The sequence below is a fragment of the Corvus moneduloides genome, chromosome 15, assembly GCF_009650955.1.
Source record: "Corvus moneduloides isolate bCorMon1 chromosome 15, bCorMon1.pri, whole genome shotgun sequence".
NCBI classification, from domain to species: domain Eukaryota; kingdom Metazoa; phylum Chordata; class Aves; order Passeriformes; family Corvidae; genus Corvus; species Corvus moneduloides.
The window spans coordinates 15,460,636-15,488,456 of record NC_045490.1 but is presented as its reverse complement, the minus strand read 5'-3'; the positions used below and the strand labels follow the sequence as shown (position 1 = coordinate 15,488,456).

At 39.5% G+C, this 27,821-nt stretch overlaps 1 protein-coding gene across 3 annotated transcripts in view; it reads left to right on the top strand.

Annotated features, from left to right (window-relative positions):
• SLIT3 (slit guidance ligand 3) overlaps positions 1-27,821 on the top strand; it is a 469,203-nt gene that overhangs the window by 30,388 nt on the left and 410,994 nt on the right. For all 3 annotated transcript variants that reach the window (XM_032124874.1, XM_032124875.1, XM_032124873.1), the window contains one exon: positions 13,275-13,346. In XM_032124874.1, the coding sequence (XP_031980765.1) occupies positions 13,275-13,346 (72 nt within the window). The remainder of the gene's footprint in view (positions 1-13,274; positions 13,347-27,821) is intronic.

Here is a 27,821-nt window from a genome sequence, read left to right as displayed (position 1 = left end):
AGGCCTAGTTCGTGCAGATACCCAGTTCATATGGTGAATAAACTATTCTATCATTTATATTCATTTTTCAGAAAAAAACGTTCCTTTATTTTGGCTATAGTACAATGGTAGTGTCCCTGAAGGATAAATTGTTTTCCATATGTACTGTGAACAGTAAATGCACATCCCAAAATGAAGCATTCTTAAGGCTTTAAGACTGTCTTAACATTTTTATAGTCCAAAATATGCGAATTCCCCTTTGAATTTTGTTGATTTCATATCTGTGGCCACCAGTTTAGTCAGGAATTATTCATAGCGACTCACTGAATTTTCTTCAAAGGATGTACCGCAGGGCTCAGGTCACTAGAACCTTGAAACTAGAGAATTCATGTTATTTTTTAACAAAGCAAAATAAAAAAATTGCCTTTTTTTACTGAATTTCTAATAATATGTATTCTGTTCATGGTTAGAACCTAATACTGTGTAATATAAATGTGCAGCATACTAACCAAGCTGTATCTATTCACACAGAGACACTTCTGTAATGTCCATGCCTCAGTATCTCGAGATTAATTAGTGTTTACCTTCTCCTGTCAATAGAGGCTTGCAGGTAGAACTTGTTTATTTTTTGGGAGACACAGTGGTTCAAGTGTAAGTATAGATCATTAGTGGAGTAAGACTGGTGAAACAGCAACAACAAAAAAAGCATGAAATGGCTTCTAGAAGCAAAACCTGGGTAATTCTGAGACGTGCCCAGCCTGCGTCTTGCTTGTGTAGAAAGTCACTCTCCTGTTTAGTGTCTTAATAAAGCTGTCTGTGGTTCTATGCTAAGTATTTCAGTAGTTTAAACCACATTGTGAAAAGGTCAGTTGATTTTTAGAAGCATCACTGGGAACATGACTTACAGAAGCGTAAGAAAAAGCTTTAATGTGAAAAAAATGTATTTGGGGCTTTTTTTGGAGGCAGACTTTGTCATTCTGTGGGTGCAGGGCACTTGAAAAAGAGCAGTGTTCAGCTGTGTTATGTGCTCTGATCAGGGTGTTACCTCAAATGAGAGGCATCTGTGGCTTGGATTTTGATGTTGGGGGTTTTTTTCCCTATACTAAAGCTCATAACTTTAGTTTTTATTGAAATTAGTCAAGCATTCCTGCAAGCATTTTGAAGTATGTGTCTTTGTGCACAGATGAGTTGTTGAGATGTGACTACAGGTTTTGTGCTTGGAAATAGTTTTTATTTCTTACGGTCATTTCAGAAAAAACTAAAAATTGCCTTGTCCTTTCCCTGTGACCCTGTTGAAATTATGGCAAGATGTCAATTTGCCAAAAAAAGGTCTGCATTTGCTGCATTTGAGGTTTCAGGACTGGAAAAGTAGGGGCAGATGAATTGAGGAAATAAATCCCCAGTAAGCCTGGCAAGACTTGCTCCAAGTGTGTCAGCTGTAGGTTTGATAACGTGTGTTCCTGCACACCAGACACTTTTATTGGAGTTGTACTTCACATGAGGGACACAAACATGCCCAAATGGTAGAAATGTCATCCTTCTACTACTGATGAGTGCCTTGCAAGGGGTAGGTTTTGTCCACGCAATTTGGAGATAAAATGGGAAGAAGAGGTAAAAAGCAGCAGGAGAACAAGTGCACCTTGATCAGCTGATGGTTTGTGAGTCCCCTGCACTACCTGCTGCTTTGGGCTTCTACTGGACCATCTTTATTTAGCAAAAACAAAAAACAAACCGGCAAAAAAAACCACCAGAAAATCCCACCAAAAAAATTAAACCTGGATTAGTTATAAATTATTTCAAAGATGAATCCCTCCACTCTTGCTTGTGCATGAGTCTTGTCGAAGAACCCTGTTTCTGTGTTTATTTTTATGGGACTCTTGTTGAAATAAATTTTGAAATGGTACAGTAGCTGTCACTTTCTTACCCTTTGGGGACTATTCAGTGAATGAAATAGTTATAAGAAACCACTTACTCTCTGAAGATGTGTAGAGGTGATATTTTCTAATTGGGTGTGTGCATTTGGAAAAATGATAGTTCCTAATTACTGTGTTTATGTACTGTGGACTCCTAGAGGGCACTAATACCCTCAAATTTCATGGCTTGCTCTGTCTGTAGCACATAATTATATAGTTATATATTACTCAGCCATTGCTGGACAGCCAAGCTCTTGGTTACGGCTGGTCCAAGAGTGAACCTTTTATTTCTTTTGCAAACATTATAAAAAAATTAAAAATTGGCCCCTCTTTTCCAAGGGAAGCCATTAGCAGCTCTGTCAATAGGCCAGCACAGGAGGAGTCCAAACACAGGAAAAGTGCAGGAGAGGCTGAGGGCAGTAGCAAGGAGCAGGATGCAATGCTTCAGTGAGAGGGTTTGGTTTGCATTAGTACTTCTGACCAGGGCCACAAAACAAAGAAGTTTATTTTAACAACATGAAAATAAATGAACCTGATTTCATCAGAAACGTTTTTGTAATAGGTCACTGACCCACAAGAACTCACGGAAAAACAAATTTGGGTCTCATTTATGTAGACAAGAGGTTCTGTAACCACAGGATTCTTAAGCTTCTGAAAGCAGTGGTTCCAAGGCAAGTGGAATAAGGACACTTCCACTGCAGTGAAGCCATAATTCAGTTGGAATAGCTGATCAGCACTGGACATTACATCAGAGCTTTAAAACATTATTCTTTTCTGTGGCTTGTTTGTTTGATTTTAGCAGGTTTTTTTTATACTTGATGAAGATTTATGAGGGTATTTGCTTAAGCAAAACACTTCTGGATTTAGCAGTCATTTCTTCCAGATCTGTAGGAAATGCTTAAGTGTCTGTGTTACTGTTGGGTAAGGACTGCTGCATCAGTGGTCTGGAATTATGTGGGTGAACTTTATTTAGCTTAAGTAATTTAATCAAAAGGGTTTTGCTTCTTTGAGCTTCCTCTTATTAGAAGGATTATGCTGCTTGCCATCCCAGAAATACCATAAGTGTTGGCTGAATTTCATGCTGTCAAGCACAGCGATTCTTAAATAATCCTGCTCCTGAGCGAAACGATGATGGATTCAAAGTACTTAACCTCCTTTTGTTCTTGGAGAACATATGAATATGTAGGTCTTGAAGTCTCTCTGTCATGGATCAGAGCAGTACCGTCTTGACTTTGCTTTTCCTCTGGCTCAGCTCCATTTTAGCTGTGTCTGTTGAACTGGAGCTCCCCTCAGTCTGCACCTTCCTTCCACATGGAACAGAACAAACCAGTGCATGTTGGCTTATAGTTAATGTCATATTCGTGTCATGTTCTCAGTTCTTTGGAGATAATTTCTTCTCTAGATGTTTCTGCTTGTGTCAAGATGTTCCAGTATGAGGATCCCAGAAAGAAGAGAGGATTTCAGGGTTCATGCAGATGTTATGGACATACCACATACATTTTCATACTTGTATTAGGTAACTCTGAGTGGAACAGATCTCCTGTAGTATTCTAGGAAAACAAGAGAGAAATGGGAACTCCTGGGTAGTGAAACACTTTAGAACATCTGACCCCTGCATTCGAAAACGTTCTGGGAATGTGGAAGTAGATCAGAGTAATTATCACAGAAACTGGGTGCTCTCAGCTTTTCTACAAAGTGGATTTTTAAAGGCTGGTTACCCATGTGGCTTCCTCAGGAGATGATGTCCTTTGGCTGAGTTGTCTTAGGTAATTCCCACTGCTGATAGAGCAGTCGAGAGCTGTTCCTGTTCGATCTGTTTGAATAAGGCAATACCTTATTGGTATTGGCTTTTTGGTTGTCAGATTGGACTCAGGTGTGCAGTGTGCTCTTTGTGCCACCTCCTTATTTCCTTACAGTCACTCCATTGGCTTTGGAGGATGGACCCTTTTTTGAGCATCCAGCTTGATTTCAGCAGGAGATGATCCTGCAAATCTTCCTTTTTTTACTGGTTCTGCTTGGCACAGATCCCTGGGAGAAGGAGCACCACAGTGCCCTGAGCATTCCTTACTATATATGGACGGTGTGGGGAGCAGGGCTGGTATTGCCTTATTCAAACAGATCAAACAGGAACAGGGTTCTGTTTCTTCTGCTAAAAATTGCAATAATTGTTGTACTGGCAAGTTTTATTCCTAATTGTTCCCAGCAATTTCTGACTTTGAGAAATGGTTTGATTAATACAAACTTTTAAGGCATGTCAACAGGGGCAGCATGGCTTGGAGATGTGAATGCTAAAATTTACTTTTTCCTTTCTTCGTAGACTTTTAGCCCTGACCTGGAGAGATTACACACTGGTGTAAAAAGTAGCTTAACCATGTCTATTTTTTACTGTTTTTACAAAAATTGATGAAATATTAAAAGTGATGGATATTTAAGGGTACTCTAATAGATTAAGTTCCTTGGATAAAGTCCTGTTCTTTTCACAATAGTCAATGGAGTAATGAAAAAGTGACCCTGTTTTTTATCATTCCGTATGAGTGTTTTGAAGTTACAAAGTGTGAATTCCTAATTTTTTCAGATTTGAAATTGGAGAACTTTCTAAAAGCTTTGCAGAAACTGAGAAGCAGCTTCAGCAGAGACCATCTCTGCTTGAGGGTTTATGGATCAAGCTTTTTTGGCTTCTTTGAATGGCAGTTGAAAGAAATTGTTAATTCTTGTACATTAAAGTCTTCTGCAGACAGGTATGAGCTACTATCCTGCATGTATGTAACTGGGTAGTTCTAGAAACCTGCTACTGAGTTAAGAGACTGGGCATACACCTCTGCTTGCCTCTTTTGAATTTAAAGGATTTTCTATTGTCTTTAATAAATGCTCTGACATTTAAGAGTCTCTATTCTCATCTTCACTTAGGTTGTTACTAAGGTTTCTGTCCATTTCTGTATCACTTTAGGGCATTGATTGCTGTTTTGAATGGTCACGGGAATGTTGTTAGGACGTTTTTGTTTTTTCATGTTGTCTTAGGGAAAGCATTGAAATTTAAACCTGTTCCTCATGCTTTCCTTGCCAGTATTACTGGTTTATTCCTAGCCAGAGACCATCTGTGTAGGTCCGTCCTCCATCCTAATATCAGATTTTTTTCACATGAGGAGATACTTAGGAAAAAAAAGGAAAAGATGGATTTGAAGATTGAAAGCTATAAAGTGTTACAGAGCCACAGTTCCTGTGCTGCTGAAATGCACAGACATGTACTCTGCACTTCTGAGAGAGGATAGATAATCTTTCTCAGTCTAATGAGAAGTTGGTAATAAAGGTTATTACTTCTGACAGCTTTGAAAATGTGAACCAGGACCACCCAGCCTGCCAAGTCTGTAATAAGGGATCTCAAAGTTATAACTATTATAAACAGTTTTCCTTCAAAAAATGGTCCCTTAGCAACCTGCAGTGGTATCTCTCCCAGTTTTTTGGAAGAGGTTCTGAAGTAACACGTCACGTGGATAAAGAAGTTCATTTCTCCCACACCGTAATCCTCTAATATGGTTGTCCTGGGCTTCCTCGTAGTGCCCTTCCTGAAATTCCATTATATATTGTCTGGCTTTATTTCCTAGGGCAGTAATATAAAGAGGTGATGACAGAAGGTAATGGATAAGGTTGACTTTTTTTACTGGATACTGCATCTTGACTGTTTTTCCTTACAAAGAGGAAGTGATATGAAGCAAAGGAGAAGTTACATTAATGATCACAAAGTATTTCTTGACTCTAATAGGATTTTCTGGTGAAACCATTGAAGGCAATTGGCTCTGCTCCTGTTACTGCTTTCCCAAGCCAGTGCTTCCAAGGAGAAACTTAGTTGCTCCTTGGAGTTCAGTAACTCCTGTCTTTCTCTTTGAGTCTTTTATGCATTAAGTCATTTTTATTGCTTATTGGTTCTGCCCAAGCTTGTAATGTAACCACTTCTTCCTTAAAGTTACTTGTAGGAACTGCAACTGCATCATGTTCCCCAAGCCACATCTCCAAGGATGATGCCACAGAGCTCTTAACAACAAAGCAGGAAAAGGGACCTTGCTTATTGCCAAAAGTGAGGCCCAGATGTTTTGAGTGTGAAATAAAATAAATGGCCAAGCTGGGGAGTGAACCCACAGTTACTTGGGTAATTTCTGGATATTAAAGGCTGAGGTAGCAGGACTGCTCCTTTAAAGCTACCCATTAAAAAAATTTAAAAGCAGTGTAGTTTTGATTTTTCTGTTGGAAAATGAGTTGTGTGATAGGCAGAAATGTGAATACAGATGTTAAATCAAACTTGAAAGTTGTTGAACTTGGGTGGAAAGGAACTGAGTGCTACTTATTTCATGACAAATAGTGAAGTACTTTGATTGTGGTCAAAGCTGTCAATACTCAGTAGAAAGGCAGACAGGATTTGGAAGCTGATGGGTATCACACACATTCATGGGGTTAAAAACAGATAATTGTTCTGTTTGGAGACAATAATGAAACTGACAGTGTAAGTCAGAGCCTGTGTAACAGCTTAAATTTCTGGGTGGAATGTGTTCAGTAATATTAGTTAGTGTAGTATTGCAAGATATTTTAAACAAAACCCAAAGATGTACAGAAGAGATTTTTGCTGTGATATTGTCTAGCAGAGCCAGGTCCTTTGCTTTTTCCCCCACAGCCATATAAATTTGGTGATTTCTACTCAGGCCTTGAATATTTGCAGCTTGCCTGAAGTAACTGATGTTATGGTATTCAAAATTTTCAAACAGAGTCAGTGGCATAATGAGAGATCAAATTGCATTGGAAAATTGCACAGTTTGCCAAGTTTGGCTAAATAATGCCTGCATTGCTTTTATATTGGGCTTTTATATTGACTCCATAGTCCATGGGAAGCAGGCAAGTGCCCCTTTGAAGGGACTTTGAAGAAGGAAACTTCTTGTGGTGTGAGTGGGCATCTGCTCACTGTAGCTCTGCAGAAAAGGGGGTTTGGCTTTTCTCTGATTTGTTTCTTACTCAAAGTAAAACTGTCCTGCAGCTGTGAGAACAAAGCATGAAGCTGAAAATGCTCTGTCTGAAAACACTGGGTACAATTATATTCAGTATGATGTTAATGTTGCTTCTCAGGCCCATTGCTTGTACACCTTGTATGGAAAGGAATGAGAAGTCAAGGATTGTGGTTGCACTGAAGCTTTTACAGATTTCCAAATTAATTGTATAAGAAACGCATAAGTCTGATATTTTAGATGTTCTTTTACCTGCTTATTTGACTTCTGAATTCTGAATTTCTTCTGAACCTTCTAAAGCCTTGCCCTGGCCATATTAGCCCTGAGAAGGAAGGGATGTTCTGCATGGAAGGGGTGTAACACTGCAGGATTGTTGGAATGTGTTCTCCTTCAATTTGCAGTAGCAAAGAATATGGTTAAATTCTTCTTGAAAAAAGATTAAAATAGCTGCAAGTTGAGCGATGTTCTAGTTCTGCTTCCATATGCATTTTGTTCTTTTCCATCTATGCTGATCATGCCTTCAATAGAGATTAAATTTAGCTCCTCTTTGCTCCTATTGTGAGTGGAGCTCCATGAGACAACAGAACCAGAATTGGATGTGACCCTTCCAATGGTGTGAGCATGAGGGCTGCAGCTGAAATCAGTACCCACAGAAAGTGTCTCCTCCAGGAAAACATGACCTCTGCCTTGAGAGCAAACTGAAATTTTTCCTACCAATACTGAGGTTTTTTTACTCACACAGAAGTTCTCCAGAAGACAAGAAAATGAAGAAAGCAAAATTATAATTAATATTAAAATAAACTTTGTAAGGTGTAAGTCTTTTGCTCCATTTGTTTCAGAGAATGATTCTGACAAACATCTTCAGTCTTCCTCTAGTCTGGTACCACTCTTTCTTTCCAGGCTTCAATGGTTGTTTTTTTACACTGTGTTTGAATAATCAGGGGAATCTTAATAGTTAAGTTTCTCTCCTATCCCAGCTTCAGACAGAGGAAGGAATATGATTAGCCTGGTTGGAGCCAGGAAAGTAGGAATTTCACAGTTAATAACTTCTCCATTGTTTTTTTAAGGGCCCTTGATATTCTGTGATTGACACAGAGGTTGTTTCCCTCTATCCCTTTGCCTTCAGGACATTGGAATCCCCAGTTGGGCAGCAGGCTGAGGGAGGAAGGGGAGAAACTGGCACTTTTTCATATATATGAGCAAAATATTTTTGGGAGGTGAGAGGAAGTGTTTGTCCTGTGTTGGAACAGTGTGTTTGATGCTGTATGGGGCTGCTCTAAAGAAAACATAATAAGCCAGGGGACAGCATTTTATGTATGGACTTAGAAAGGTCACACATTCTGTAAGTCTGCATTTTAGGCCATTTGAGTAATAAAGAAAGAAAATGCAGTTTGTGACATGATAAAACTGTGAAGATCAGACATTTATGTACTAATTTTATGTGAGAATAGGTGTCAACATCCAGTATTAAGAGTTAGTAAGCAGCCATTATTAAGCATGTGCCAGTGATTGATAATAATTTCAGGAGTAGCAGTATTGGACTTTTGCACTGAATTCCTGCAGACGGAAGTATGGGCTTTTAGCTTTTATCCTGTACAGCTCCCTAAACATCTTCCAGCAGAACCAGGGTGAATCTGAGCCTCGTGAGAGAGCAGTGTTCTGGTGTGGTGAGCTCCATGCCTGCCTTGGAGGTGATGGATGGACTCCTGGAGACCCTTTTCTTAGACAGCGAGGACTCTGTGTGCAGTTGGTGCATGGTCAACTCTTTTGGGTCACTTATGGGGGCTTGAGGAGCAGACTAACGAAACAGAATATGCCAAGTTCTATTTCCTGTGCATTGCAGTGGTTAAAGTAGTCTGGAAGATGGAGAGAGCTGCAGTGTATGGAGATTGTTGACTGTACAACCAGCATGTGTCTAATCAGAGTTAATAAATTTGACTCAATGCAGGTTTTGCCAGAGCTGATAGGACTCCTGGAGAGCCTCTCTGCACAGTTCTTCAGCTTCCAGGAGGCTTTATTAGTCTGGACTCCATGCTGTGCACATCCAGAGCTGCTTCTGATCCAGCACTGGAGCTAATCTGTTCCGTGGCATTAGATGATTATGCATCATTCTGCCCAGTGCTCCGAATTCCAGGAATACTTTGCAGGTCTTATTAGCTGTAAAGCATCCAGTTCAAAATACATTGGAGACTGAGCAGCTGCATTCCCATCCAGCAGTCCCAGGTGAAATAACGTGGACCAGATCTTGCCTGGCTCTGTGCCCCAGATTCCTCCCTGCCCCTGGGTGTACCTCGGGGCTGGGTGGTGGATGGTGCTGTGTGCACACACGTTCTGGCTGCAGGGCTGATGTGATTCCAGCCTGAGGGAAGAGGCCAATTCCAAGGGTTTATTTTTGTGCTTCGTCCCAGGTGGCATTCCCAGTCTGAACAGTCCCAGGGATTTAATGTGATAATGATTTTTTTTTTAATTGTAGTCTACTGTTCAGATTCACCAAGCTGCCCTGTCATTCCTCCAAGATGTAGCTAGTTACAGCTGCAAAACTGGCTTGGATTTAAATTCATATTTGAGGTATTTCCTGATGTTATTTCTATTTTAAGTCCCTAATTTAAAACCAGGGATATCTATATTTTTTAATAAAGTACAGTCCCAGGAACAAGGTCCACAGCATCATTTTACAAGATTCTGGCTCACTTTGTTTATGAACTTTTTGCAGACCCTTTTTATTTCACTGCTATATGGCTTCACCATTTCCAAGGTATTTGTTATAAAATCAAAAGTATTGCTGTAATTAAAATTGGACAGCTGACAGGATTAAGATTTATGCAGTAATGGGATGGTAATAGGTCTAGGCAAGCAGGGGGCATTTTTGTTCCTCTCATAGGATCATTTGGTGTGGGAAGGGGCTGCAGCCCAACAGATCCCTCAATGTGCCCAGCCGGCGCTTTTCTCCTCTCCCGAGGAACAGCTACATCCCTGTGCTGGCATTCCTAATGTTTGCACTGGAAGTTTCCTATTCTGTCCTAGAACTGATACTGATAGGTGAGGATAAACTTCAGTTCTTGTCAAATGATGTGTTAGGAACTGTTCCACTGCAATTCATCCACGTTTGGCACTTCTTTGTCAAACCAGAGGAAACAGTGCTTATAAATGACCATTTAGAACATTTGGTCTTTTCATTAAATAGTCTTTAAACACATCTCTTTCTCTTTTTTGGAGTTTAAAAACATCCTGTCTGGTACTTTGATACTTCTGTATTGAGGACTTTCTTTAATGGCCTTTCTCTCAAACCCAGGAAGAGAAATAAGAGGTGTAATTGGGATTTTTTCCTAGGCTATTGGTGGTTTTCTGGCATATAATAAATATGAGCATGTTAAATGAATCCTACATCAAGTACGTCTAAGTTTCTACGAGGTGATCTAGTCTTATATTTCAGTAAGTATTGCAGTAGAAGTTATAATACAGTAGGTGATGTTCAACAGAAACAACCTCTGTTCATTCCCTTAGTCCCCCTGAGAATCAAACTAGGAACAAAATGACTTTTGGTGGAAGTTTCAACTTGAAATAAGTCGTGGGAAGTGGTGGAAGGTTGTTTGGAGAGTCCCATAGCTTGAAACGAGACATGGACAGCCATGGACTCTTCAGGTGTTTGTTGTTGCATTAATTTGCTTTGTTATCAATTAGTAACATAACCTGGCCTTAGAGAGCTGCAAGCTCTGGTTTGTGGCAGAAATAAAGCTCACCTGAAGCTTCTGGCGGATGGTATCTGTGCAGGAGCACTCCCACTCTGCTGGGGGAGTTTGAAACTCAAGTTCACGTAAGTTAAAGCAAAGGCAGAACGTCATCGAGTTCTTGGCCTTGATACATGGATTCAGTTTGCTTTCTGCTGCAGTGTAAAAAGAACTTCATTTAAAACAATATCATTTTAAAATATTAAGTACATTTAGACCCATACAAAATGTTTAGTGCTAGTGAAGAGCAGGTCACAATGTGAGCTTTGCAAGTGTCCTTGTGTGGACTTGACTTCATGTAATGTTTGAAAGAAAATGAATATGAAGGGAATGTCGGGTTGAAATCTTAAAATGCTTAGGACTGTTAAAAAGGACGGCTGAGAACTTGGTCCTTTTGCTGTCACAGGTAGGAGAGTGTTGGCCCATACAAAAAATAGTAAATAATTAAAAATGTTTAATCTTCTGGATTAATTTGATAGTAAACTAGAGAAAAAACTTTGATGTTACAGTTTTTTTTCCCCTTCTGAGTTGTTTGTGTTATTGGAAGTTGTAAAAGTTTGACTTCTTGGGTTGCAAGCTTGCTGACCTGGAAATTTGAGTTCTTGTTACTACATATATTCTCTGCGTGTTGGTGTGAAACCGCCTGTTCTAGAACCTTAATCTGATTTTGATCAGTTTCTTTGGCTTAGAACAATAAGATCAGCATTTGTGAAATACTTGCAAGTAGAGAAAAGAATATTCTTAAAATGTATTCCTGGGATGTTGCTTTGAGATGAGTCAGATGACTTTGAGTTGACAGTGCATAATTATGTGTAGATTGTGAGATCTGAAATGATAATCAGACACAGGAATAAACACTTGACACCATGTGTAATGCATTTCACTGGCACACTTTCTTTTTGAATGATAAATAACTTGATTTTGTTCAGTGCTTCTCAATGACTAGTGGTAGTCTTGGTGAAGGAGGATGGAGCTGAGGAGTGCTAAGCCCTGTATAAGTCTTTTTTTTTGTTTGTTATATTTCATCCTGTTGTTCTAACAGATAAACATGCTTAACTGAAGTAATGAATTTGATGAGGGCTAAGTAGCACATTGCTATCAACCTTGAATTAAACAAAATTGTGAAATGTCATGCGGGTGTAAGGAAATCCAGTTTAAAACCTTCCCATGTATTTTCTCAAATGCACAACTAGCATCTCTCCTATTCTTTCAAGTTTCATTTGCTGTTTTGTTCATTTATCTCAAAAATGTCATTGAGTTTTTGGTAAAAGCTGTAGGAAATAACTTCAGCAGATACAAATATTGGTTATCACGTGGTATGTGTAATGCACAGTGCTCAGGCTCTGCGAGCTTGCAGCCTTTGATCTGTTCTAGGTGTCAGAAAGAGAAGTTAAAATTCCCCTCTCTTCCATCACTCCTTTATCTTGTGAGACATGGTCATATGGTGGCCATGTGAAAACTCTGCCATATGAAACCCCACAATGTTAGTTTGATCTCAGGAAGGCCTTTCAATTCCAAAAATTCTTGAATTCTGATAGTGAAATTTCTCAGTGTGCAAGAAAACTGGAAACCAGATATTCAGTGCTAAGTAGCAGTAGGTTTGTAAAAGTTCCAGGTGTCTTTGGAGATCAAAACTTCAGCAAAAATAGATCTGCTATCAAAGTCAACCTGGAAGGTAGATTGGGAACAAAGGGGGCACAAAGCCAGGCTCCTGTATGAATTTACAGGACAAGTCAGCTTCCCCTTTATGGCAGTGGGCTTGTATGTAATTAGTTCGGGTCAACTCATTATGCAAATAGCATTCATTAGGACTGTGAGAACAGGTGACTGGTTTTATTGTCAGCAAGACAACAGAAAAAGGATTGAAGAACAAGACTGTGTCTTACAAGCAGAACTGCTTTTAGATTTTGCAGGGCTGTCACACGTTTTATGGAGAGGAGGCTCATGCTTTTTATAGTTACTGGGCTGGAATAGCTTGGAAATGGTTGTTTTCTAAAAACTGGCAAGTTATCATCAGAGTAAAACTCGTATAGTGAGTGAGTAAAAGGGACTAATGTATAAACACTAATCTGTTCTCTAAAATGTTCCTGGAAGAATCTTCAGGACTAATATTCTATTTCAAATCACCGTGTAGTCATCTGGTTACCCATATGTTCATATTTTCTACAACAGTGCTCAGGTTTTCCAAGTGAAGTTTCAAGAAAATTCTTTAAAAAAAGAAATTATGTATACTACAGAAATAATAGCTAATCTGGGAATAATATTGATTGGTCAAGTTACTGAATTTCCTGTACCTACATTTTTTGAAGGAGAACGAAAATCCAGATTCCTGCCAGTAGCTGTTCTTAAAGCAGTGTAAGCTGATTATATTCCTCTGTCAGTAGGCATCCAGAGGAAAATGTAAAAATTGTATTTGTGTACTCATCCACATTGAAACTTCGTGGTCACTGTCCCTTGACTCCCCACCTCATGGATGTGGGCAGCTGCTCTACAAATGACACAGTTTGGCTCCTGCATGAATAAAGTGCCACAAGGCATCCAATGGCAAGTTCATATCATGAGGTTTAGTGCAATGGGAGCTTCATGTGTTTATGCATAATAGAATAAACTTCTTAAATTGGAAGATAATCTAATCTATTTTTTTTATTCTAATTGGAACTGTTTAGGCGTCTGAACAAGAATAAATTGCAAGTCCTTCCCGAGCTGCTTTTTCAGAACACACAGAAGTTAACTAGGCTGTAAGTATAATCTGATTTCTTTTTCTGTGGTGTGTTTCTATTTGATGTTCCTTATTGTGCAGATTCACATGTTTGTGTTTTGACTGTGGTGAGAATTTTTGTGATATTAAACTGCTAGTTAGTAAGGGTTTTTTAGGGAACATGTTATGCTTGCTTGTGTGTAGTTGTAATTTGGTAGAACATAAATATCAGAGGGAAGAGAAACCACAAATTTTTTTCTGTTCCTCATATATTCACCAGGATGACGTCAAGGTGACTTATTTTGAACTCCTTATGTAGAGCTACAGCAACCATGGAAAGTGTCAGGTTCACATATTTGGTTCAGTCTGGATGTCCACAAAAAGAGATTGCATATACTTATTTTTTAAAAAAGGAGGTAGTTATAACTTCTTTAGTTTGGAAAATTGTTTTTAACTGAGCCAAGGCTTTGCCGGATAGACCAGCAAAGTTATGGCTGCTGCCTCGTCATGCAGGAAGAGGAGAAATTATGGAGAGGTAAACAATTTTGTTCCTTGAAATGTAAAAACTGTGTTATAAAATGTTCAGATGGCATCAAGGCCCATTTCAACAGCAAGAGAAGGATATTATGAACTTGGCATTATTTCTTTTTGGTGGGAGAAGGGAGTGGGTGGAGGCAGAACAATAACTGAGTGATTTACAAAATATCTATATTATTTTTAAAAGTGTGTACAAATAAAATGGATGAGCAGGTGCCTGCATAGTTACTATCAAGAAAAGACTCATCTGCCTTTTTAAAGGAGTAGTCAAAAGCTGTTTGAAATAATTTTCTGGATCTTGCCAAACTCATGATCCAGACTGGCTTTTTGAAATTTGGTAAAACTGTTCTTTTAATGCTTGAGTTTTTTTATGGAAGATCAGATACCAAGGCTCATGATTTGGTTAGTGAAATTATAAAGTTACTACAGGGTGGCTGAAAAAGTTCTCCATTAATGTGGAGTTTCTATAATTGTTTTAATACATCTGTGTGCAACCAAACAAACCATTTAGGCAGTGCAGTAAATTTTTCTTCCTGTGGAAATACAAACCACGTGGTAATAGTACAGGTTTCTTTTGGAATCAGATGACTTTAAAGTAGTAGGGTCTTGGTTTATGCTTAAAAGAGGCAAGCTGAACAGTGTTGTGCAACAAGTGATACTGATAGTTTGGAGAAATTCTGTAGTGAACGTTTGGTGTTGTCCAAACTTGTTCATGAAAAACTGTACAAGTAAGTCAATGCCATTATTCTGCAGATTTAAAAAAATATTAAAAAATAATAAGCTATAGCTGTCTTTTAGTCTTAATATCTGCTTGGAAAAATCTTTGTTGGACGTGTTTTGCAAGCTTTGTCATGACTTTTGAAGACTTTATCATGACTGGGATATATTTGCTCAGTGGATTTGCTTGAGCTGTGTAGTTTGGTTGCATTTCCTAATGTTCTTTGCATTAGGTTTTGAAATTTTGCATCTTGAAACACCTCTTGAATATAAAGTATGAGCTGGCACATAGTTGCAGATACCTTTATCTGGTTTCTGGAAGGTTCCAGTTGTATGTATTTCTTAGAAGAGTTGCTTCACATGGGTTAGTTGTCTAAGGATATGATGATGCTTTCAAGAGAAAAGCTTTTATAGAGTTTACCTGTATCTCTACAAATTCCAGTTTAACATGTTGAAAATTGCTCTGTGAGTGGTCTCATTGCACCTGGATATGATGAGAGGAACTCTCTGGTAATTTGTGGTTTCAGTGGAATGTTGTGTGTGTTGATAACTTGTGTGGATCCATCCTCAGGAACCTCACACAAAGAAGTGAAGTGAAAGTAGCGGAGCCTTTTCAGTACCACAGAGTGTATTTTTCAGTAGGTCATGTAATCATGATACATTATAGCCCTTAACAGCAAGGGCAATAATTTTGCTTTTAGAATATGAAGATTGTAATAAAGTTACATACAATGGAATGATTAATCTGAATGCTGTGTTCTGTAATGCCTCCCAACGGATGCTGTCGGAACATTTGTCTTTATTCACTGACATTCATTCAGTCTTGCTTACTGTTTAACAGTGCATTAGATAGATCACTTTAACACTGTTTGTCAGAAGAAACTTGCTTTTTCTTTTGAAGATACAAGTGTTATATAAATAGAGTGTTTATTATAAGCAAATAAATCTTAGCTCAAGTGAACTGTTACAGTTCCAAGTGTAGTTTGGTTGCGTGTTTTTCTGTCATGGGATAAGAATGAAAAATTTGGTTCCTGCTAGAATTTGTAAAAACGCACACACACACATATATGGTTGCTCTCTATTGTTTCCTGTTACTGTCTTGGTCCCACTGCTGGTAGATTCAGAGCTGTTCTTTCTTGCTTCTGTTCTGACTTGTCTGAAATCCAGCAGTGCCCCTCTGCTCACAACTGGCTCAGACGCTCGAGTGGCGGGGCAGTGGTGCCTACATTCCTCTCTGCAGCTGCTCTGACCCAGCCTCTCCAGAAGAAAGCAGAGCTGAGAAAGTGATGAAAGGGCATAAAAGCAGTGAAACAAAAATTGGTAAGACAGGCTGATGCAGGGGTGAGGTAGATTCTGTGGAATTTACGAGGAGTGAATTTAAATGAACGTTAAAAAGTGTAGATAATGCTGGTCTTAATTTAAATTTTCCATGGTATAGCTATATTACTTTTTGCTGCCATATTTTCCAACTCTCGACTCAGAGTTACTCAGATGTTACTCCGTTATTTTCTTCTTAATAGTTATAATCCTCATAAAGCAGAAAGTCCAGAATTGAGTATTTTAATTGTGTAAGCTTGCTACAGCTCAAACAATGCAAAATTTTCAACAACTAAATATTTCTGTGCAGTATGTCCAAACTGTAAGATTTGGGTTTATTCCTTGGAATGACGAGCTCATAGACTTGTCTGTGAAGGAAATAGAGCTGAATTCTGTGCTCTTCACTCTCCAGCAGGCATGCAGTGAATGTAACAGTCCATGGCTTTGTGAAGGAAGGTATGAGCTTGACTTTTTTTTCTTTTTGAAGGTAAAGCTAAATAGAAAGATGACATTCTAAGTTTGGTAGCTTGATGAGAGTTTGAAATTTTTATTATCATGAAGAGAATTTATTATCATGAATAGAATTTGGTGGAGATGGAGTGACTGACCTTCTTAAACATGCGGGAATTTTGTGTGCTGGAGGTTTTTGGGGAAGACCTGTTAATGTTTCAGGAGTAGCTAAAGGCTGAAAAAGAAACTCAGGGCTTTTCTCAGTGTTCTGTCAGCCTGGCTGAAACCTGGGACTTTACTGGAGGAACCAAATTGTTTCTGCAGGTCGGTATCAGCAGAATCTCTTCAGCCTTGCTGCTGCTGGGCATCAGAACGTAGGACATGGTTTGTTGTTGATGATGTGCTTGAAAAGCTGCAGGACAAACCTGGGGGTTCTCGAGCTGTTCCATGTGCACATGGTTTGGGACAGCAGTGCTGTTGTCCCTGATGGATTCCATGTGTGTCACCAGGTCATGCACGGTGCATTTCCACTGAAATCCACTTTCTGATAACCAGTGAAATTAAATTTAGAACGCTTCTCAGATTATAACTGCATCCTCAACCTTTACTTCAACTCCAGGTACCTTTGCCTTTTTTCTCCAAGCCTTTCCTAGATTCTGAGCTTCAGGATATCCTTGCATCTTTTACAGGGCTGGTTAGGCTTCGTTGTCACATCTGGTTGATATTACAAGCAGGAATATATATAGTGAAATAAACCTTAAATGGAATGTGAGGCGTCCCACAAAATGAGTTTCTCATAAGGCTTTGAGCCTTTTCTTCTAGAAAGAGTGACTTTGAGACTCATGGATTTTGTTTGCTTTGGTTTAGATAAGGGTTTTAAGTTTAAGTTGGATGGTGAATGAACCCTTGATTGTACTTTTTAGTGGAAATGTTTCTCATTGCTCTGTTGCCTTCACTGCCTAGGTTTTAAACCTTCTGAATTGTTTTATCTGGGATAATTATCTAATAATTCAAAATGCAGGCACTTTTAATGACGAAACTGAATCAAGGAAAAGACATTTTTAATGAATTGAGACATAAAAGCATGAAAGTTTTTTTTTTTTTTTTTGTAGTTTCAGATATTTACTATTATCTATCCATAAAGGAACAGGTATTTTTAATACAGGTGCTGAAATTCACAGAAAAAGTATAATAAAATGAAACATGTAATTTAACAGCTATAAAACTAGGTTTTGATTCTAAGGCAATTATTTTCTAATATCCAAAACAACTTGTGAAATTTACTCACAAAGTTTGTAAGCAAAGATTTGTGCCTGCAGGAATCCTGTTTCCTCTGTGTGCAAAGCTGGTGTATAAAATGATTGTAGTGCATCTGCTTTTCACTAAAAAACAAATATGCTAGTGGTCCATGAGATACTTATTTATCTTTGAAAACACAACAAAAGGGGAAAAAACCCCATTTGCCCTCAAACACCCTGTCATGTAAGAATATATTTGTTTCATTGTTGAAGCCTCTATACCTCAGGCTAGCTGCTAAGTAGTCATGGTCAAGCTCCTGTGTGTGTGTGAAAAAAACCTCTTAGAAGTGCTCTAAACTCAAGTCTTGCAGTGAGAATTAATACCTCTACCAAATTTATAGCCATGGGCCATTTGTTGGGTCTATTTACTTTTAATGAACTGTCTTAGTTGTCACTTGACTGAGCAAACCAGGCTCTGGAATCTTAGATACTGAAATCTGATACCCAAATATCAGCAGAGTGGAAGCATCCATTAGACTCTGAAATGAATTTGTTTACTTTTTAGAGTAGTATCAGAATCTAGATTTTATTCCAAAACTGAGTGTCGTAGTGTGGGAGCAGAGCACTGTGATCCTGAACAGAGACAATTTGGGTCTGTGGCTGTGTGTGCACAGTGTCTTTGTGTTTAAATTTTCTAGTCATGGTGTCCCAATGTTTTATCATATTCATTTATAGTTATTTCTAAAGCAGGCTACAGTAGCACAATCAGCAGAATGGAGATATTGTAGGCAAGTTGTTTTATTAAAATGGCATTTCCTCTCAGTGCTGAGAACAGCCATTCTGTAACAAGTTGCTTGTTGTTAACATTGTGCAAGTATTTGTAGAACTGTGAGGTTTGTCAGAGCTGGATCAGTGGGATGCTTATTTCTTGTCTAGTGGAATATTTTGAAAGTTGATTGATAGATGGGTAAAATAGTGAGTAAGTACTTGCAGCAAACAACGCAAATTCTGGGAGTAGCCTTAAAAAGAGGCAATATTCAGTTTTAGCAGAATCACAGAGATCCTGAGGTTGTGTGCTGGGCTGACCCTGGCTGGACACTGGTGCCCAAAGCTGCTCTGTCACTGCTCTTCTCAGCTGGGCAGGGAGAGAAAATATAATGAAAGGCTTGTGGGGTGAGATAAGAGCAGGGAGAGATCCCTCACCAGTGACTGTCATGGGCAAAACAGACATGACTCTGGGATATTAACTTTATTGACAATTAAATCACAGTAGGGCAATGTTGTATTTTTAGAAATTGCTATTTGCCATCTCTTTTCTTAACTTGTGCACTTCCTTATGATACCAGTGTGTGTGCAGTCTGTGTATTTGATTTTGTGTAAGTAGTCTCCGTGGATAATTCCTGATATGAGTAGCTGGAACTATTTAATTAGTGCTTTACTTAAGAAGCTGCCCTGGTTAAACACAAACATGAAGGTGTTCTCACCTTCCCTGTGTGACAGGCAGGTGTTGGCCCAGGTGAGTTAGTGGCTCCTGCCTGGAACTGGACAAGTGCAGTGTGTGTTAGATTTTCCCAGGGTCTGCTTTCCTCTGAGTGCCTGTGCAGCTCAGATGTTTACGGTAGCCAGGGGCTTGCACACGGCTGTGATTTGCCCAGGATTTGCTGCTGAAAGCCCTCTGAGAAGTGTCACTTGTAAACCCTCCTTCCCAGCCCCATCCTCAGCCAGCTCAAAGCGTCAAACCATGACTCCTGGTCAAATTCAGACTCTTTCATCTTGTGGATGTCATTAGAAGCTGTGCTTGGAAAAGCAACCAGATCGTAAATTTTCTTAGTGTCCTCTTTATTTCTCTGCTTGTTCTCTTTCTAGAAAGAAAGCTCTCCCAAACTGCTGCCTTAGAGCTCCATTATCATTTCCCATTAAAGCAGGATCCTGACAATTCAATTGTTGCAGGGGTTTGAGTTACGGTGTTGCCATGACAAAAGAGCATGGGCTTGTAACAGGGTGTTTTTGTGGTCTTATCCACATCCAATAATTGTAGTTTTACTGTGTATAGATCACAGCAGGTCTTTTCAGAAGACAGTAAATAATTACAGTAAGTGTTTGCTGGTCTCTGGGGTGCACTTCTGGCTTGGGAAAGATGTGCATTAGGTCAGAGGCTTGTGCTGCAGATAGCTGGATGACATTTACACCGTTTATCAAGCTGAAGTCATTCTAGATCTTCTTTTGGGCTCTGCTGTTAAATAATGAATGTAGCCTCTTTTTTTTTTAATACAAGTACACACCAATTTTATTTGAAGAGTCTAAGGATCTTTTTCTGTCTAAATTAGTGCAGAAGAATAATTAAAAATATAATAAAAGATTTTTAAAATTATTATTATTTGAGGACAAGTAATAAATAAACAAAAAGCGAAGGAAACCATGTTGAAAAGCCAGAAAGCTTCCTCCTCAGTGCTGCTTTTTCCTCTGTGTGAAATTGGTTATTTGAAATGATAGTGTGCAGATGTCTTGTTTCCCCTCTTAGGGGAAATAGGCACGACTAGGGAAGAAAGGGTGTTTTTTGTGAAAATTACTGCTGGGTTTTAGTGGCGTCTTCTTTCTAAGGAGGTTTCTATTGCCAACTTCTGTGATCAGGTCATCTTATTACAAAGCTATTTAAGGGAGTTTGTGGCAAAGGATTCTACATTTCCAGAAGAAATGCCACACATGCAGATTAGCAAAAATCTGCTTTGGAAATAAGTTGTTTTACTCTGTTAGCTGAGTAACTACTGCCTTGCATTTCCAATGTTTTTTCCTCTGCTCTTTGAAGAGTGACATCTTTTCATTGATATTCAGCTCAAGAAACCAGGAGGCTCCAAATTAGTGGGATTAATTTGCCAATTAATTATTTGATAATTATTTGGTAGCTTTAGCCATGCTGCTGGGTGTCCATTTTCCTGAATGTTGGGGTTTTTAAAGTATTCTCGGATATATTCTAGTTTCAAATCACATGGCTTGGAGATAGCACATAAAAAATACTGTAACCAGCTGCTCAAAGCAGTCCTGAACTGGAAAATGCTAACACCAATAGTAGCCTTGTGAACTTACTAAGCCCAGTCCATGATTTTGCATCAACAGAGCTCTTGTAAATAGTTTCTGATGCCTCTTAAAATTTACCTTATTCTTAGTATCAAACAAGGAATACTGATAAATTCAGTATGTACTCACAATTAGGCATTAATTCCCATCAGAGTTCATTCTTTTCTCCTTAGCCAGCACATCCTGGAGGTGCTTAGCAAAATTAGGCTGTTCTGAACTTCTGCAGACTCTTCTGCTGCCTTGAGTGAGTCCCAGCAAGGCCAGCTGGATGGGGGCTCCATGGTCAGTCACCACCTAGAGAGCTGCACACGTGGGTTCTGAGGGTGGCCGTGTGTGCTCTGCCAGCTCTGAAATGTGTCCTTATTAACTACCTTCAACTTCTGTCTTCAGAGTGACAAATCTAAATGGGGAGAAAAACACAGTGACTCAGTTTCTGGTTATGAGGGCTTCCACAGGACTGGGAGCTGTTACAGAGGTCTCAAAGCACAGCAGTTGTGGGTGGGCATTGTTGGCTTGCTGTTTTCTTACATTAGTGTTCAGAATTTGGGCTCTCTTGCTCCTGTGAGCAGCAGTCCAAGTGCCGTAGCTCCCTGCAGTGCTGGGTTCTGGCTCCTGGTGCTCGATTTGTGGTGGTGGCAGGGCTGGGGAGCTGCTGCTGCTGGTGGCCTCAGCAGGGTGGATTTGTCTGTGGCACTCAGGGGCTGCTTTCAAGCTTGACAGAGGATTGAGTGGCTGTGGAGGTTGCAGCTGGAGATTAATTAGGTTATATCACAGGTATATTATTACTGAGGGATTCTGACCTGATGGTTTATAGGCGGTTTCTTTTCTGGAAACTGGATAACCCTGGTAGTCTGTGCAGCTCTAAGTTTGTCAGGGTCAGATTTACTGCATTTGCTTTGTTAATGTGGCTTTTTGGCCTTGCCATTAGAGCTAGTCAGCAAATGTCAGCACATCATGGTTACTTGCACACAGTGTATTGCTGTATGGATATTGCTTTTCTTGTTTGAAAACTTCCTTTCAATCAGTTAGTCCATATGTGAGTGGTTTTTTGCCTTTCCCCTTTGGCTGTGCTCTGAAAGGAGCTGAAAAGTGTTTTCCTGAGTGTTCAGTGCTTCTGAGCTGCTGGAGTCTTGTCCCTGGTTAGAATGAGCAGTGGGAAATTCACTTGTAAATTGCCATTACTGCAACTAGGAGACAATGCAGAGTGAATATAACTCTCTTTTCTTTTTGGTGAACAGGCAATTAGAATACATTTGGCATTATTTCACACTGAGGCAGTTTCCTCACACAGAGTGAATGTAGGAACAGATTGAACTGATGACCCGAAGTGCAGACATCTCATCTACACAACAGGAAAAATATCATAATGATAATGTAAATATTTCTGCTGCTTTCCATAATAGACTGTCATCCTGAGGCCAAAGATGAGTTTACATTGATCATCTTGTAAAAGTCCTTTCAAATACTTTGGAAATATGTTGCAGATAATGAGAATTTTTTAGTGTGTGTGGATAGTAGAAGTAGGGGACATGATCATTGGTGTAGAGACACTAATGAGGGTTAAATTACAAGTGCTGCAGATGAAGCCTTGATTTTCATCAGTGTCTTCAAAAAGAAAAGGCCATTTCCCATTACGGGTTTTCTGGCTTCAGCTCTCCTGGTTGTTTCATGGCAGCAGAACCCTGCTTTACCTACGGAGATTTATTGTACAGTCAGAGTGCCCCATGAGTTAAGGGTGGGTAACATGATGCAAGGCCAAATACTTCCTTGTTTTAATTATCATTTGGTTTTCTTCTTGAAATCTGCAATGTGTAAAATGGGAAGCTTAAGTCAGGCTTTCTGGAGCTTTTCCATGTGTTTCACAGGGGTAATAGACCATGCCTGTTTAAAGTATTTCAGACACTTAAAGGTCTCCAAAATGAAAGCTGCTATTACTTTTAAATGCACTATGTTTGCTTTTGAAATACAGTCATAAATGATCCAGGATTTCATTTTGATTCCAGCCCCTGCAGTTGAGAGAGCCATGGGATTGTAGCCCGAGGCGTGTGTGTGCCTGTCAGAAGGGTCAGCGCCGAGCTGAACCGGGGGGATTTGCTCTGGAGCCTGACACAGCTCCGTGTCCCAAGTGCAGGCTGCACTGTAAAACTTACAAGGGTACAAAATATTCATGAAACAAAATTAAAATAACCCGTGCAAGTCATTAAATGTTATGGTGCTATGAGAATAGATTGGCAAGGGTGGTTTATTATCGTCTTGCACTCATGACTAAGGCAAAGATGTTGTACGAGGTGTGCCTTTGAACTCCTTTTATTTCTTCACTCATTGTAACACACTGAAAACAAAAGGTTATGGCACCTTGTGATATACAAAGTCCATGAGCTGATTCTTAATGTTTCCTTTATATAATACTTTGGAACTTAGTGAGATTATTCAAATGTACAGTAATTGCCACCGTTGAATATTGAGATTTTCTACAATGGAAATGCAAATACTATTGAGAAAATTGACTGAAGCATATTTGAAATTAAGTACCTGCCTTTTGCTCTGCTCTGTTAAACTCCCTGATGGGCTGTTGCTAAAGACATCTATGAAATGTTTTCTTCAGGAAACAGCTGATATGAATTTACTCCATTCCTATTGATCTGTGAAGGAATGTTAAGTTTAATGTTTTGAATGGTTTCCGTGCATGGTACAACATCAGTGCTCGGTGAACTGTGAAAAATGCTGACAAGAAAGGCATCTGATATGAAATCAAATATTATGCTTATATAGTTAGTTTCCTTTGTTGAGAGAAACAGTCTTGTATCCTACCACACAGTCCCAGGAGCAGAACTCCCTGTAAGTTCTGATAATCATCCCGGGTCAGCCCTGCCTCGCTGTCCTTTCTGGGAGTGAAGGGGGCTCACAGGAACATTCAGTCTCTGAGCCCCAAACTGATTCCTTTACAACAAGCATATGTGCAAAGTGACTTTGTTTTCAAAAGCACTGGATGGAATTTTTGCTTTTTTCACCTTGAGTTTGTACCATCCTGCGCTACTTTTCCCCAATAATTGCTCGATTTACCCCATACCTTAGCATCCCTTACTGGGAGCAGATCTGATGGTATATTTAGCTAGGTTTTTCACTCGGACTTTTTCTGCAGAAGTGCAGCCTTTGCAGTGTCTTGGTGTTATTTGACCCGGGAACTTGCTGGTCTGTAGGAGGTATTTCACTTAAACAACTTCCCTTCCTTCACTCCAGAGGCCTCGCGTTCCTCCTGCTGTATGAAGTGCTTGTGTGGCTGCCAAGGGCTGCACTGGAAACACCATCCCGGGATGGTGCATTGCCATTGGGCTGGCTGCAATAAACCCCCTAAATCTGTGTCCTTTGCTGGCTTTGTTGGGAGGACACATCCCCGTGTAAACGAGGGTGCTGCCCCAGAGGGCACCGACTCAGCTCGAGGAATCTCAGTGAGGCTGTTCTGGTGTTTGCCATGAGACTGGGAAATGCACAACTGTGGTCCAGTGTGTTCCTTCCCACCAGTCCTTCCTCTGACAGGAGCACAGTTAGACTGACACTGCTCAGGTGGGCCATTCAGTTTTGACTTTCAAGGCAACATTAGTCAAGTATTTTGATAAAGTGTAATTTACATGCATCAGTAATTACGGGCTCCAGAGGGACCATGGTATTTTTTTCCTGACACGACAGGAAACAAATTTCCCATAAGCCTGGGGAATGCAACATGCCACTTGCCCCAGTTGGTGGTGAACTTCAAAGGAAAACAATGATTCTTTTTACTGGCCTTGGGTTTTGCACTATTTTATCTTCAAAACTGGTATTTCAATTGCTTGAAGGGAATTACTTTTCTTTGCTGCCTGTTACTCTTTTTCTCCCAAATGGCACTGCTGGTTTTAAAAATGAGGACCACCTCACTCTCTTGCAGCTGGAGCTTATTCCAACTCCTCTTTAATGAGGTAGACCCATTTCACTGTGTTTAAATAAGCACACGAACAAAGGACCAGTTGCTGGGTTGGCCTGTGGATAGCTGTGGCTTACAATAGGCCATGTGTCAAACTTGGCAAAAATATGAGCTAGATTGTTTTTCACTTTGTAGTTAAGGTTTGTAAATAAACACAATTTTATGGAAAGTGTAAATGATATACCTTTAAAAGTTGAGACTTATTTATTACCAGTCTGGTTTTTTCGTATCTCTTTATTCACTTTGGAGAGTTCTTCCTTTCTAAAGAATGAAATGAAGAGGGGAAAAGGATCTCCCTCTTCCTTTAGGGCACATTGAGCATACCATAAAATATGGAAAAGCGAGCACTTATCACTTTGGCTTGACCCTGTAGCCTTGCCCTGAAAATGAGGAAGGAGTTCAGTTAGTAGAGACTTTCTAAGGCATTTGGTGTGTGTGCCCCAGTGTTTGAATGTCAGGCTGGCAGGAAGAATGACAGAGTGAGCTGCTTTTTGGGCTTTCAGCCTGGCCTCTCCCTTATGTACGGTGACCTGAAAGATTAACACAATTAAAATCAGAGGGAAAGCACTTTTTAGGTATGAAATTTTCCAATATTTGTAAAGAAACAAGCTCTAGGGGTTCCCAGGGAGTATCCAGGAGCTAGAGGGCTGCTGGGGATGCTGCTGTGTTGAATGGCCTGTGAAAATGCTTCTGTGTAGCTTTACACTGCACTTTTTAAATTATGCAACACTTAGATACTTCACTGAGGTTTTTTCTTAGGTAACTTTTCACAACTGACTTCATCTGCACAGGTTGGGGGGATTAGTTGTAGAAAAAGTCAGTGGCTTGTCTTGGATCAGCAGTCACTGGGTTGTCAGGAGTTTTTTCCCCACTAATGTGCCTTCTTTATAAGGTTTTCATATTTAGTATTGTGGTAGCCAACCCATTTGTTTCTTTCTCCTGTAGAAGGAGATTTTTCTGGTTTTCTTGCCAGAAATATAAGAATATATACAATACAATATAAGAAAGAATGGAGCACATTAACCTCATCAGCATTTAACTGGCTGTGTTTTGAGTGGGAAGTTGAACGATATGACCTCAGAGGTCCCCTACAACCTGAAATATTCTGTGGTTAAATATGTTATTTACAGTACTTAATGCTAGGGCTTGGAAGCTTTTAGCTATTTCAAGGTTTGGCAGATACTGTGGATGGGATACCAGACTGTGGAGTTTTTCTTTTTTTTCCCCTCCTATTCAGAATGAAAGATTAAATGTGGTAGATAGGATTTTTGTGGGTGCTGGAAGATCCTGTGCCTAAGAGGTGCAAGATTGTGCTCATCCTCAGGATGGTAGAGTAGGAGAGGTTGGTTTTTCAACTCCCACTCTGGAAAATCAACAGGAGCCAGAATTGATGAACTGCTGCTGAGGAAAGTAAATTTTAGCTGTCTCCTACCCTAAATTGTGCTGTTTGAATCCACTTGTAATGTTGACTTCACTGTCCTTTTCAGAGGTAGGATATGCCTTGGTGTTCAGTGTTTTTACATTTTATCATCTTGCATCTTATTGTGGGAGGAACTTATTTGCTTTATCCCCTTTCTTGAATGTGTTTGATTCTGCTTTGCTTAAACCCAGCTTGTAAAACCAGAGTGGCTGATCTGGGAGGCTGTAGTGGGGTCATTATGTAACACAGGCAAAGAGGTGCTGCCCAGATCCTCTTTAAAAATAGTATAGAAAAGGAAAGAGGGAGTATAGTATAGATGGCTCCTGTTCTCGGGGTTTTCCTTCCCAAGATCCTGTTTCAAGTGGACTTGGCTTGGATGGAGGATCGAGGTGTTCCTACAGCAGGAGGCATTTTCAGTTGTTTTATTTTTTCTTTGGAGGACCCATGTTTTCCTTCCTGCAGGAGGAAAAGTCACGAGGTCCCAGAGGGTGGTGTTTGGGATTGGTGCCTCTCCTGCGGGTCTGTGGTCAGGATGGGAGCTGCGAGTTGACTCCTGGACCCTTTCATTGCTGACCTCAGCCTGGTGTGTCAGTAATGTCAGTGTGCAGGGCTTTCAGAACACACACTGCTCCATCTGCCAGCACTGGCATGCTCTCTGTTCACATCCAGTGGTAAAACTTGAAGGAAGGGCGCATTGGGCTCAACCTCCCATTATCTAAGATTGTAGCTTTTGAATTTAAATGTTATTAACTTAGTTTCAGGTTGCAGCTACAGAAAAAGGTTTGTTCTCTTTCTGATCTTAATCTGATGATCTTGATTTAATTTTCGAATTTATTTCCAAACAGTCTCTAAGGTAATGTTACTACAATGTCAGCAATCTATTTAAATTACAGAAAAATCCCAACTATTTAAAAAAAAAGTGGTTAAAAGGAAATGTTGTCTTAATGTCCTCTGGGTTATGCTGAATTTCAGGCATGTTTTAAGCTACTACAGCGTTATGCCCATGTCACAAATGGGGCTTGTATGTGAAGATTCAAATAGGTCCAACCAATCATTTCATGATTTTTGAAACTTGTGGTAAAGCTCCAGCTAAGGAAAACATAACACTGTTTCTTGCATGATGATAATGCTGATACTTCCCTCTGATCCTGAAGGGAAAGACTTCTTAACAGCGTCTTCAGAAAGGCTCAACTTGAGTCACTCAATTAAGTTACTGAATTACAAACTTTTACTTAAATGTGTAAATCAAAAGATTTTTTTCAAGTAGTTTGTTTTTCCAAAAGAAGGTTTTGTGAGTTTTTCTGGCAGCCATCTGTATACAAAATAATAAAAAAAATTTGCAAAATCTAACATTTGTGTTATGCAGATTAATTAGTTTAGAGTTCTCAGCTAGTTGGCCAAAGAAGTGATTCGTGCTGTGGAGACTGGCGTGTCAGGGACAGGTAATATGTGAAGTCATGTTTAACTTTGTGAATGGGACTAGTATTTCAATTTTAGGAAGGTTTATTTCTGAAATAAAAATGAGATTTAAAATGTTTTTCTGTTTAAATCTGTTTAAAAGAATCATTTTGTGAGTTGATTAAAACCATATAATATTATTCAATGGATCCTCATTTAATATTTTCACAGACTGAAAATAAACATCACCTCATAGCCCTGTATCTTAAATAATTCCAGATACCATAATTATCTTTAATCACTTAATTATTAAATTATTCTTTGTTATTTTGAAGGGATTGCAAATATTTGAGTACACACTTTCCACAGTAACTTCTCATGAATCCATACATCCCTCTTGTTACC